At 44.5% G+C, this 14,316-nt stretch overlaps 1 protein-coding gene across 1 annotated transcript in view; it reads left to right on the top strand.

Moving 5' to 3' along the window:
* VAV2 (vav guanine nucleotide exchange factor 2) overlaps nt 1-14,071 on the top strand; it is a gene marked incomplete in the record, with an annotated part of 409,366 nt that extends 395,295 nt beyond the window's left edge. The window contains 9 exon segments of the mRNA XM_036750644.1: nt 2,244-2,371; nt 2,820-2,894; nt 4,820-4,872; nt 5,495-5,611; nt 6,728-6,815; nt 7,788-7,911; nt 9,531-9,617; nt 11,427-11,581; nt 13,896-14,071. Coding sequence (XP_036606539.1) covers nt 2,244-2,371; nt 2,820-2,894; nt 4,820-4,872; nt 5,495-5,611; nt 6,728-6,815; nt 7,788-7,911; nt 9,531-9,617; nt 11,427-11,581; nt 13,896-13,943 — 875 coding nt within the window.
* Between the last annotated feature and the right edge of the window lie 245 nt (nt 14,072-14,316).

Genomic DNA, 14,316 nt, shown 5'->3' with positions numbered 1-14,316 from the left:
GAAAGACAGGGGCTTGGTTGAAATTCTATCATTTGGGGAAAGGGGATGATCCCAGTTTCTCTTCTTTTTCCTCCCTCATGGTTATGTTCTTTCTGGGTCTTTGTCACCCAGGAATAGTGAATCAGTCAATGAATAAGCAATCCTAAAGGGGCCTACTATGTGGCAGGCGGTGTGCTAGGTGCTGGGAATTCAAAGACAAAAGTAGAAACAGTCCCAGCCTTCAAAAAGCTTATGTTGATTGAGACAACATATGTGTTGGTTATATATGTGCATGTCTATTAGATATAGGCATATATGTGTACATATATGTACATTTGTGTAAATATAGATATGTGTACATATATGTGTGCATGCACACATATATCCACAAAATAGAGGCTATTTGGGGGGTATTAGAAAGAAACTAAGGGGATCAGGAAAGGCTTCATGTAGAAGCATAGTTTTAAGGAAATAAAAGAGTATGAGAGATGGAAGGGAGGAGGGAGAACATTCTAGGCATGGGCCACGGCCTGGACAAAGGAGATGGAGTGCCATTGTAAGGAACATCAAGGTCAGTCTGTTTGGGCTGCAGAGTGAACGAAGGGGAGTAATGTATGTAGTAAGGATAGCTAGGTGGCACAGTTGATAGAGTGCCAGGCCTGGAGTCAGGCAGACCTGAGTCCAAATCCAGCCTCCCACACTTACTAGCTGTGTGTCCCTGGGCAAGTCACTTAACCCTGTTTGCCTAAGTTTCCTTATCTGTAAGAGCCAGATAATAATAGTACCTACCCCCCAGGTGTTGTGAGGATTAAATGAATTAATAATTGTAAAGCGTTTAGCAGTGTCTGGCACATAGTAAGCTCTATCTATATAAATGCTATTATATGTGTATATAAAAATAATATATACATATTTTTATAAATGTTCTATTTATAAACATAGATCAAAATGGAAATATGTTTTGCATGATTGCACATTTATAACCTATATAAAATTGCTTACTGTCTCTGTGGTTGGGGGGAAGGGAGGAAGAGAGAAAATTTGGAACTCGAAATTTTCAAAGTGAATGTTAAGAATTGTTTTTACATGTAATTGGGGAAAAAAATTTTAGGTATTTTTAAATAAGCATATATAACAAATATGTACATAGAAACGTATTCATTTTCTTAAAAAATATAGATCTATAAATAGTGAATATGTATAGGTGTACACACACATATACCTGTACATAAAACAAATACCTGCTGTGTACTGAATGTCATGCTACACGTGGGAGAGATGCAGATTTAAGGTCCTTAAGGTCCTTGCCTTCACAGAGCTGACACTGTAGAATTGTGAATAGAGATAATAGACTTTCTTTGTGTTCTCTTCTTTGTGTTCTACTTCCTGTTGCCGGATTCCTCAGTTTTCCAATCTGTAAAAGGGAAGACTCCAATAGGATGATCTATGCACTATGATCTATACGATCTCTATTTAAATACCCCACAGAAGGAAGTTGTTGTTAATGTGCTTGTGACCATAGTTAAGTTTTTGGCTTGAATTAAACACATTTACTTAGCATAGTTAATAAATGGAATAGTAAAACCAAACATAGGCATTAGTATGTCATCAGGAGTAACCAGCATTCTTCCCATGAAGGAATGCATGAACAGAGAGTGAATGAATGAGAAGGCATTCATTAAGCACTTAGGTGCCAGACACTGTGCTAACTACTGGCAATACAAATACACAAAGCGAGGTACTCCCTGCCCTCCAGGAGCCTGCATTCTAAAAGGAGCAGATCACTTATAAGGAAAAGGTGTTTTGGTCTGGGAAGTCACCAGGATGGTGAGTGGAGGCATAGGGTCATTGATTAACACCTACTTTCCGGGAATGGGGGTACTGATTTGATTGGCAGAAAGCAATGGGGAGGGATATGTGCATGGTGGTGTCAGGAAAGGCATTAGCAGGTGCTCTCCCCTCCGTTTTTCAGATTGCGAAACTGCTCCTTGTGAAGTCTCCTCATCAGTAGGGCAGGGCCCCCCTAAATCCGATGATTGTGTTTTTATGGAGCCTTGTTGGGTCATGGTGGTTGGCGGGGGGTGCTTAGCCAGAGTGGACAACTGATATAAGAAGTCTATGAGGGCATTTTAAAAGTGCGAGCCTAGGTGCCTTGCCATAGCTCCTGTGGAGATCTTTAGCGAGTTGGGGCACAGGGGATAGGATGATTCTGAGTTGAACTGAATTGAAAAGAATGAGCTGCTTCCTTTCCCTCTCTGTCCCAGGTCCTAAGATGGTAGCCGTGCAGAATTACCATGGTATCCCAGCTCCTCCTGGGAAGCCAGTTTTGACATTCCAAACAGGCGATGTGATTGAACTGCTGAGAGGTGACCCTGAGTCACAGTGGTGGGAAGTAAGTGGTGTTTTGGGGAACTTGGGAAATGTTTCATATTAACTGACCCACGTCTCCATCAGGAAAGCTACATGGTGAAGTGGATAGAATGCAGGGCCTAAAGTCAGGAAGACTCATCTTCCTGAGTTCAAATCCAGCCTCAGACACTTATTAGCCGTGCGACCCTGTGACTTAACCCCTATTTGCCTCGGTTGCTCATCTGTAAAATGGGGACATACTGGAGAAGGAAATAGCAAACCACTCCAGTATCTTTGCCAGAAAACCCCATGAGTTCACACAGTCAGACAAGACTGAACAACAAAAACAAAGTGCATCTGTCAGGCTTGTGGAACTTAGTGCTGGAGTCATAGGGAGAGCTAAGGATCAGGGCGGAACCCTCCCAAAGAGAACTTTGCATAGACTTGCAAATCCCTAGACAGAATCCTGATATGAATCTTTCTCTTTCCAGGGAAGGTTAATGCAGACCAAGAAGTCCGGTTATTTTCCTAGCTCATCTGTGAAGCCCTGCCCTGTGGATGGACGGGTAAGCGCTTTTCCAAATGTCAACACCATTTGTGCTACTGAGCTCCAGGCCTCCAGTGGACCAGAGAACTTGGTTGCAAGGGGTTTGGAGCACATTGTTGGCATCATGGCATAGAAGAAAGGGTGCTGGAGTAGAACTCATGGCTCCATAGAGAGACTTGACTTACACAACCTCCCCTTTCTCCTACCCACCCCCCCACCATCTGTTCTGCAGACCACAGCCAAAATAATCTGTCTTCTGTATATATTATAACACTTCTCTCCTCAAAAATCTGCAAGGCTCCCTACTATTTAGTGGATAAAATTGAAACTCCATCGTTAAGCATTCAAGGCCCTCCAAAGTCTAGAGCCACCCTACCTTTTCAACCTTATCTCATATCACTCCCTTGCCCTCATTACATGTTTCAGCCAAACTGAAGAGCTCTTTGCCCCCCTCCCTGCACTCACAGTGCCCTCCCACCTTAGTGCCTTTGCTCACACTATTCTCCTGTATCTGTCATGCCCACATTCCCTTATTCAGCTATAGAATTCATACATAACTTTTCAAAAGCTCAGCTAGATGGAGCAGTGGATAGGCCCTGAAATCAGGAGGACCTGAGTTCAAATGCAGCCTCAGACACTTACTAGCTGTGTGACCCTGGGCAAGTCACTTAACCCTATTTGCCTCCCTGCCCCAAATCAAAAGCTCAGCTGAAGTGCCACTTCACCCCTGGGCTATTCTCTGCTTCTCCTGGTGGGTGCCCCGCTGCCCCTGGCCCTCACATTCCTCTCTAATTCACCTAGTGTAGACTGTTACAGTTTCTTTACCCATGTTGTTTTTCTCTCATCACCCTACTGGAACGTGAGCTCCAAGTGGGCATCTTGGGCTGGCCCCCATTGTCAAATACCAAGTTCAGTACTTGGTGTGATTGAGTAAGTTTTGTTGAATGAGTGAGCAAATGCCCAGTGTACTAACCCCGGATGGAAAGGACCTGAGTTCAGATCCTGCCCCTTGTGATTAATACCTGTGTGACTGCTAGCAGCTGACGTCACCACCCCCTGAATTCCCTTTCCCTCCACATCTCTGACCTTATCATCCTCGTACCTGTGGAGATCACTAGGCAAATGAAAAGTTGCTCTTTCTCAGACCTGGCTTGGAGGTCCCTCTTGGAGGTTGGCTAATGACCCCGTACAGAACCATAGCCCATGCTGGTGCTGGGGAAGGAGCAGGCTGTGGTTTGGAACACTGGAGAGCAAGGGGACATCATGAGGTCATTACCTAAATGTAGCCTGGGGCCCTGTGTGCAGCTTTGTGGTACAGTGGATAATTCTTCTTCCTGAGTTCAAATCTGGCCTCCGACATTTGCTAGCTGTGTGACCCTGGGCAAGTCACTTAACCCTGTTTGCCTTGGTTTCCTCATCTGTGAAATGCGCTGGAAAAGGAAATTGGCAAACACTATGGTACCTTTGTCAAGAAAACCCCAAATGGGGCTCCAAAGAGGCAGACCTGATTAAAGCAACTGAACAACAACAAAAGCCTAGGGCCCAGGTAGTGGAGGGTAAAATCATGATTTATATGAGTTCTCTTTCCTGTAGCATATATATATATATCAGGCATGGGTCATAGACAACAAATCTTGTTCCTTCCTACTCTATGGACAAAAACGTAGAAATTCCTAGTATTGAAAAAAATAGCCCCAGGGAAAATATTGAGAGAAAATGGTAGTGTGTCACATCAAGCAGCATGATGGAGTTGTGGTGGCGTTGAGGACTTGAGATCAAATCCTAGCTCTGTTGTTTTGTACCACTTTACTTTTCCAGGCCTCAGTAGCTTCAACTGTAAAATGGGAAGGGTGACCTAGATGAATTTCTAGGCCCCTTCCAGCTCTAAATCTTGTGATCCCAGCTCTTTGTGCCTTAATAACCAGTCGTATTCTCTTTCTACAGCCTCCAAGCAGTAGGCCCCTATCCAGAGAAATAGACTATACCACATACCCTTGGTGAGTCCATGGAGAGAAAAAAATTTTTTTTTTACTAGAAATCCTAATTCTTGGGTAGATGCTGGAGCAGGGCAGCATTGTGACAAATGTCAGGATGCGTGGGGCCAAACTTAATTCTGCTACCCACTTAACTGTGTGACCTTGAGCCTGTCCCTTGTATTCTCTGGGCCTCTGTTTTGTCATCTATCAAATGACGGGGTTGCCGTAAATGATCTCTCTGGCATTTTGATTTGATGATTCACTCACCTTTATTTAACCATCACATCCATTAAGAGAGGGACTACCTACTAGTCATCTCTGTTAAAGATGGAGAGCCGGTCTTAGAGTCAGGAAGATTGACTTGGGTTTAATTCCTACCTTTATTACATTCTAGCTGTGTGGCCGTGGGCAATTCATTTAACAGCTCGGGGCCCCCAAGCAACAATCTAAGATTAAAGTTACACAGGAGTTGCTGTCCTGCATAGGTGGAGGGAGTTCCCACACTAGAGGTTCCCTACATAGATGAAATCACAAATTCCGAACTCCTCTCCTCTCCCAAATAAAAACCACATCCCTTGGAAGGATTTTGCTGTGCTTTATTCTTTTTATGTAGCATTACCTAAAGGAATCTGTCCATCTTCAGGTTTGCAGGCAATATGGAGCGACAACAGACAGACAACTTGTTGAAATCCCACGCAAGTGGGACATACTTGATCCGAGAAAGACCTGCGGAGGCAGAGCGATTTGCGATAAGTATAAAGTATGTGCCAGACTGAAAAAACAAAAAACAATTGCGTGACTAGTTGTCAGCATCAATGAAATCTCTTCCCATATTAAAGCTGAGCAATTCACACGATGTCCTGATGAAGATCTCAAAGTGTTTAACTTACTGGATGTAAGTGGATGTAAGCTCATCCATGGTGAGCCATCATATTTGATAGCTACAGTCTCCACTAACACAGCAGAATTAGTTGCTCCCCTTCCTGACCCTCCCCCTTGCCCCAAAAATAAAAAGATGAGGAAGAAAAGGCCTTTTGTCGAACATCACTTTCCTCTGTGCTCTGTAAGGATGTCCAGAGGCTTGAAACGAGAGCAGAGTGTCGGCATCAAAGCTACTAGGGGATATAAGGGACGTGAAGCCAGGACTAGGATATTCAAAGCACGGCTGGAAGTAAAGGACAGGGCCCAAGTGCTGGAATGGGCCAGAGTTAAGAAAGTCCTTTGACCCCTGTAGTCAGACAGTGCTGAAAATAGGAGCTGCATGAGCAGCCAGCGCTCAGAATACATTCAGCGATGACAGGGCACATCAGAGCAATGCTTCAGGAACTAGGCAGGCAAGCCAAATTGAAGGCATTCAGGGATATTGGAGGCCAGTGCAGGCTGAGATAAGAGATTAGAGGTATCATGGGAAGCAAGACTCAAATTCTGAAGGGCAGTGCAAAGTGGGAGGTCCAAGGTCCAGGCAAGTCATCACAGACCAAGAAGCCCAACAGGGCAGGAAAAAGTGGACTACCTGATGTGAGTCGCAGGCAGCAAGAGAGACCTTAACAGCTTGAGCAATCCTGTGCCGTGACCAGGAAGCGTTTATATACTTCATCTTAGATAAGGCACCGATTCACCAATGCAGAGAGCCAAGGATTAGAAACAGAACCAGATAATGGGAGTAGCTGACTCCCTGTTACTTATTAGTCAAGTAGGTAATGGGAAAAGGCTGATCCTTGATTTACTGATGAGATGGAAAGGAAGGGCAAGCCGTCAAAGGGCACATGGAACTGGTTGCAGCCAACCAGTGGAATGGAGAAGCACTCGTAGCAATTCAGAAGTAATTGTTAGCTTTGGTCCATTTTGTCTTATCAATTTTGTCATCGTTCCTCAGGTTCAATGATGAAGTGAAACACATTAAGGTGGTGGAGAAAGACAACTGGATTCATATCACAGAAGCAAAGAAGTTTGAAAGTCTATTGGTATGTGAGTCTCTGTAACCCTCATCTGGGCCCATTTACATGGTAATCTGGGGGAAGCAACTCAGGGGGAAGGATGCATGGAGAGACAGTAACATACATAATAACAAGCTTTCTGTGTTCCATCTTGTAGTATGTTTGCCTAAGGTCAGCTAAGCATTTATTTCTTGATGATGATGTTCCTGCTCTCTCTAGAGAAGTTCCCTTTTAGTATAAGAAAGAGAGAAAAGTAAAGGCTAATTCAATTTAGAATATCCTACAGATGTAGGATATTTTCTCACTGAGTGTCCTTGATATGTATGTTCTCCCCCATCCCCAGGACCTCCTCATAGGGTTCTACTACGCCATCCTCAACATTCAGTGTGTCTTAAGACTCAAGAGTCATGAACCTCTAAGCATGTCCTGGGATCCTTCTTAGAAAGTCAGAAAATTCTGGCAATGATCCCCCTTTAAAAGTCTGACTAGATTTACTCCTGAAGTGAAGGATGGGTGGGCATGTTTCTGAAGTCCAGCTGCACATGACACTGCCACTGATCCAGCATGGAGGCTGTTTTCTCAAGGGACAAGACCCATGGCCAAAATGCCCTTAAAGGCACCACCAAAACATCATGGCCCTCCAGTGAAAGGATTTCTACTAAGCACTTATTATGGCCCCAGCCCTGTGCTAGACACTGTCAAGTTGGGTGGCAAGAGGAGAGCCATAAGGAGTATATGAAGCTATTTCTTCCTACCTTACAGTCTGCTAGGGCAAAAAGACCAGTGTTTCTGTTGTTCTCAAATTATCAAGTGTGTGCCCTGCTCTGTGGTACAGACTGTGTGCCAAGAAAGCTCAGAGAAAGGAGGAATCATTGCAGCCTGCAGTAGTCAGGGAGGGCTTCCTGGAAGAGCATGCCTTGGGAAGTACTCAGAAGAGAGGACCCAGTTTGTCTATGGTGTTGGGCACATAAGCACTATGACAATGTTTATCTTTGGCAGGAGTTGGTAGAATACTACCAATGCCACTCGCTCAAGGAGAGTTTTAAACAACTGGACACTACCCTGAAGTACCCTTACAAATCTCGAGAACGCTCAGCCTCGAGAGCCTCCACCCGGTCCCCAGGTAAGGGCATGCTGAATGTCCCCCTTCCCCCACAACATGCAGAAAAGAGCATTCCCCTCTGTTCCTCTGAGTGTTTCTGATCCTCTGATAACATCTCGTTGAGTCCTAAGGCTGTTTACCCTAAAACCCACAGCAAGAGTGCCCCTTTAAGTTTCAGGACATATATTGCCTCTCATAAAATTAGGATTTCTGATGCGTTGACCTTGAAAGATAGGAGAGAAAGGAGCATTTCCGGTGGAGCAATGGAAGTCATAGATATGTGCTTGAGTTTAGCTGTCACTTAGCTAGGCTTTTCCCTGGAAGATGTAAGTCTTAGTACCCAGTACTGCCTCCCTTTTTGATGTGGTCAGAGCCCCTGGATGCAACTGACTCGAGTTGTACTGTGTTGGTGCTCGTTCTTCTACATAATCCTCCTTTAGAGTGATCAGCAAGCATATATCAAGTGAGATGAGCCCCCAGCTTAGGCTGAGGGCAGACATGAGAGGCTACAGAGCTCATGATAACTGAACTATGAGATGCGCTTCCAGAGAGGAGGACAGATAGATACAGCACTTACTCTGCCAAGCATGTTAAGGGCTGAGAAGACAAATCCAAGCTAAAAAAAAAATAGAGATCCTACCTTAAAGGAACTTATATTCTAATGGGGGAAGACAGCACATAGGGGGTTCTAGAAAGGGAGGGGAGGGAAGGGATGAGCCAGATAAAGAGGAGGTGGCATCTGGAGAGATTCATTAGGGAGACACCACAGTGAAGTGCAGGCAGGAGACAGGTTCAAATCCACCTTCAGACACTTACTAGCTGCATCCCCAGGATATTCCTGTTACTTTTCTTTGCCTCAACTTCATTGTAAAATGAACAGATTGGGCTCACTGGCCTTGAAGGTCCCTTCCAACTCTGGATCTATGTGCCTATGATCTGACCGTTATTCTTACTCTACCCAGGCCCAAGACTAAGCAAGATCAAGAGGCAGAAAGGTTACCGATCCCCAGAATTTAGAAGCAAAGGAGGAACACCCCTATGTCTGGAATCCATGGCCACTGTAGGTCTAGAAGCTTGGATGTAGTAAATAATAATGGTAACTTACAATTTGTGGCACTTTAAGGTTTAAGAACTTACTTCCTTGTAACATTCCTGTGAGGTAGGTTACACAAGTTTTACTATCCCCATTTTGTAGATGAGAAAACTGAGGCTCAGGGCAGTTAAATGACTCAGTCAAAGTAACACAACTACTAAGTGTCAGTTCTGAGATTCCAATCCTGGTCTCCTGATTTTGAAATCTGGAGCTCTCTCTACTATATCATGCCACCTCTAATGTCACAAAAATAATAGTTCACATTTCTGTAGTGCTTTGAGATTTTATAAAGCTTTCTCCCAGGCATAGAGATCAAGGATATAACATCTATACTTGAGGCAGTTCTGGTGAGGGGCCAGGAGAGCTCGACTTAGAGAATTACCATACTTTTAGACTTCCCATCCAGGAGCAGCTCCTCTCCATGAGGGATCCTGGGGAAACCTTTGATTCACTTCTTTTGATGACTTTAATTTTAAAATTATAAATTTTTTTTGCATTGATTCTCCTTCTTCCTCCCTTTTTATGTGTTCTCTTAACCTTTTTGCAGCTTCCTGTGCTTCCTACAACTTTTCTTTTCTCAGTCCTCAGGGCCTCGGCTTTGCCTCCCAGAGCTCCTCCACACCCTTCTGGTCAGGTATAGCTGCCTAGGGTGTGTGGGAGAAAAGCTTCACCTCCATCCACCAGCCGCTGCTGGCCAGTGGGTCATCAGGCCATCAGCCCGAGCTTGAAAACCAGCAGAGCCCCAGTGATGCTGCTCTGAGTCCTCCCTTGCCTAGGGTGGGAAATATTTCTCATTCTAGCATCTACACCAGAGTTTCCCAAAATTATTTGGCCTACCTCCCCTTTGAAAAAAAAAATTACTCAGCACCCCCTTGGAAATCTACTTTCTTTAACCCTTTAATGGTTTGTCATTGTTGTTTTTTGAAATTCGCATCATTTCAAAAAATATATATTTTTTTAAAATGATGCATGTTAAATTTAATAATTTATTGTAAATTTGTGGGATTTTTCCTGCATTGAAATTCTGATGATGCAATATTGCATCATGTAACCATAGAGTATCATATTGTGAACAAGTCATTACGTGCACATATTGCTGGTGATGCATGCTGGACTTCCCGCCAGTGCACGACACGCTTGCCTGCCAACACTTGCTTTTTAACATCTGTTGGCAGACTTGACCACTAATTGGTTATAACTTGCATTTTATGTATTTATTTGGAAAGTAATGTAATCATTATGACTTTAACTCTGTTATACAACAGATGAAACATGTACAAATGGTTTTTCAAAATTTTCTTATCTTCTCTTTTTTCCTTATGTTTCCACTGCCCCCTTATTTTTATTCAATGCCCCCTACCACCATTGTACTCAAAGCTACTACCACTCCCCTCCCCCATCAATCCAGCGCCCCTCAGGGGGTGATATCACTAACTTTGGGAACGTAGGACAATCAGAGGGAATGAGACTATGAAAATGCAACACATTCTTGGGAGGGAAGGGAGAAAGATTGGATTAGATTTCAGGATGGGTTTCAAGCTTGGCCTGTGACCAACGCAATCACAACTACCATTACCACCAACCTCACTCCACACCCATCTATGTTGTTGTCACCATCACTTAGATGATCATTTTCCTCTAACTATGTCAATAACACAGTCATACTCCCTGGTGAGTTTTGAATCAAGTAGCTGAGAAAAGAACCAAGGGAGAAGAGGAATACCATGACTTGTACCACTTTAGAAAGTCAGAAACAGAAAGAATTTTAAAGGCATTCTAAGTCCAAACCCTTCATTTGACAGAGGGGAACCTGAAGTCCTAGAGGAAAAGTGGTATGCTCATAGATGGTTTATTATCAGAGTGGAAACCAGAACCCCGGTGTCCTGATTCTTCACCCGGGGCTTTTTCTATAGCACCACACTAGGGACCCATTAAATATATCTGAAGGAATTAGACTGAGAGGAGTGGTACAAGACATAGCAAGCAAGCAAGGATAAGGTTTTGGGAGCCTTGCTGGTCTTGAGATGCTTCTGCTACCAGAGCTCAAAATTTCATCCTTGACACACCCCTGATCTGTCTGAGACCAGAGTGAAATAAGCAGCAGCTGTTTGTTTTCCTCCTAAAATAATATGCCTTGCTCTGTTCTTTGCCATTGCTTCTACATGGAATTAGTCCGTTCTGCTTCTCATCATGCCATTCTGAGGGAGGAGCTGGTACAAGGTGGGTTTCTCTTGCCATAACTCATTTGGGTGATGAACTCTGGCATCAGAAGAGTGAGCTGACTTTAAGGGGCTGGTAGCCCCAGCTCATGGCATCAATATCCGTTAGAGCATAGGGGTAGGGGAGAGAGAGCTCAGCTTGGATACCCCGCCACTCTTGCTCAGAGTAGAGGCTGACCCCAGACTGGCTAATTGCTTAACATTCCTATCTTTCCTCTGTCCAGTGTTCACTCCTCGTGTCATTGGCACGGCCGTGGCCAGGTACAACTTTGCAGCCAGGGACATGCGGGAGCTCTCGCTTCGAGAGGGTGACGTGGTGAAGATCTATAGCAGGATTGGTGGTGATCAGGGCTGGTGGAAGGGAGAGACCAATGGAAGGGTAAGGCCATCTTTCAGGTTCACTGGCAGGGCTTGGAAGTATATTGTATGGACTGATTCAAGTATCAGCTCCCTAGAGGCGGTTAGGTGGTACCAAGGATAAAGCACTGGGCTTGGAGTAAGGAAAACCTGAGTTTAATCTGGCCTTAGATACTTCCTAGCTGTATGACCCTGGGCAGGTCACTTCTGTCTGCCGCATTTTCCTTAACTGGAAAACGGGGATGATAATAATAGCACCTACTTCACAGGGTTGTTATGAGGATCAAATGAGATAATATTTGTAAAATGCTTAGCACAGTGCCTAGCATATAGTAAGCACTTAATAAGTCTTTCCTTCCTTCCTGCCTTATTTCCTTCCTTCCCACTTCCTTCCTCCCTCCCTTCCTTCCTTCTTCCCTTCCTCCCTTCCCTCCCTCCCTTCCTTCCTTCCTACCTGCCTTCCTTCCTCCCTCCCAACTCCTTTCCCTTCCTAAGTGCTGACTGTATGTAAGAGGCCTTATGTAGGGTAAGGTCATTGGCCTGACAACACATCCTAGCATCAAGTACCATTTGGGGATGAGTGGAAAAGGAGGGTGAGGACAATGGAGTGGATAGAATATTGACTTGGAGCCAAGAATACCTGAGTCCAAGTCCGGCTTCAGAAACTTACAAGCTAAGGGATCCTGGGCAAGTCACTTAATTGCTCTTTGCCTCAGTTTCCTTTTCTGTAAAATGCAGCTAATAATAGCACCAGCCTCCCAGGGTTGTTATAAAGATCAAATGAGATAATTTTTGTAAAATTCCTTTAAGCAGTATATGAATACCAGCTATGATTGTGATCATTACTATCACTTTACATTTGTATAGTTCTTTATACTTTTTTATTTTTGGAAGCAATCAGGATTAAGTGACTTGCCCAGGGTCACACATCTAATAAATATCTGAGGCTGAATTTGAACTCAGCTCCTCCTGACTCCAGGGCCAATGGTTCTATCCACTGCACCACCTAGCAGAACCAAGTCTTATACTTTTCAAAGAATGCCATATCTCATTAATCCCCAAAATCTTTGAAGTGTCAAAGAAGGATAAGTAGTAGCCCATTGTTATAAATGAGACTCAAGGAAGTACAAAACACCTGTGGGATAATGGAAAGAGTGCTGGAGCCAAAGGGTCTAGGTTCAAACCCAGATTCTTTTACGGGTCCGGACAAGTCACTACCCTCTCTGGGCTTCCTTTGGACCCTTTCGCTCTAAACCTATGATGCCATGATCCTGAGTGCCTTGTCCAGCTAAGTCAGTGGCAGAGCCAGGACCCAAAGCCCTCGTTCAGTGTTTTTGTCACTTCCCTACCTGGGGGCTGCTGTCAGGTGTGGCCTGTGAGGGTGGCTGAGTGTACTGGGTGCTGGAGAAGAGAAGCCTTGGGGCGCTATTGCATTTAGATGTAAGGAGAATCTTGTCTTGGTGCCTTTAAAAGAAGAAAACCTCACACTATAAAATCATCTGTTCCTGGAGCCCCACAGAATAGCCCTAGAACCAGGATTCTTTGCTGGACTTTGAAGCATTCAGAGAATAAGGCGGTGGATCTTTGTGGCCCAGGCTCGGTATAAGCTTCTGGGACATAATAATTTGCCCCAACTTGGAACAGAGATAGCTCGTGGTGACAATTGGTCTTCTAGAACTTGAAGACCTCTACAAGGATTATGGGTATGATAGCCAACAGCAAACTTGAGCTCCATATAATGGAAAATCCCTTAACAATTAGAGTGATCCAAAAAAACCCAGAATGGACTGCAACAGGAGATAGTCAAGTTCCTCCTCCTCATTTGGAAGCATCCAAATGGAGGCTGAATCCCTTGGGGGAATATTGTTCCTCTTGAGAGACAGGTTAGACCAGATGGCCTCTGACATCACTTGCATTCTCTGAGTTCTAGATTCTTCATCTCTAAAATGGAGAGGTTGGACTACGGGACCACTGAGGTCCTTCCAGCTCCAACTGCAGGTGGCATCTTTGCCTACTTGAATACCTCTAGTGTCAGGGAGCTCACTACTTTGCAATGCAGCCCATTCTGTTTTCAGATACCTTGCTAGAAAAACCTTCCTTATATTGAGCTGAAATCTGCCCTCCCTATACCTTCCAATGCCCGTTAAGCCTAGTTCTGTCTCTGGAGCTCCCTAGCATGAGCTTCCCTCTTCTGTATGAGAGCCTTTCTGAGAATTTTAAAGACTCCTGTAGAGAATAAAAAGTTATCAGCCCTTGGATAGTGTAGACTGGATTCTGTGTCTCTTGTCATATCTCTACCACTCTCTCCTGCCATGGTGACTACTACTCTTTTGCAGATTGGCTGGTTTCCATCAACATATGTGGAAGAGGAGGGTGTGCAGTGACGCTGGATCTGGGGCAGAGCCCATGGATTCTCTCAGAAGAGTCTCTCTAGAGTGGTGCAACCTCTAGTTAATTCGAGGGAAATGTCCTCCAAGCTTCCAGTATTAAACAGCCTGAAGGGGGTGGGGGAAGGGTTGGGGGGGGAGGGGGACAAGATACAAAAGCAAACCATTTGCAATCCGTCATCTGCCATTGGCGACCTATCCCAGGGTACAGGACTTGTATATAAAACTTAACAGTGTATCTCAGATTACATTGCTACAGCGTTACCCACCATCCCAGAGAAGGGAAAACACAGAACCTTTTGAGCCCAGAGACTAGATTGTTGGAAGTTGATCGTTGGCCATTGCCGGGCTTGCTACTCCAGAGGGGCGT

The sequence above is a fragment of the Trichosurus vulpecula genome, chromosome 3 (assembly GCF_011100635.1).
Source record: "Trichosurus vulpecula isolate mTriVul1 chromosome 3, mTriVul1.pri, whole genome shotgun sequence".
In the NCBI taxonomy this organism is placed as follows: Eukaryota; Metazoa; Chordata; class Mammalia; order Diprotodontia; family Phalangeridae; genus Trichosurus; species Trichosurus vulpecula.
This window is presented reverse-complemented; position numbering and strand designations above follow the sequence as displayed.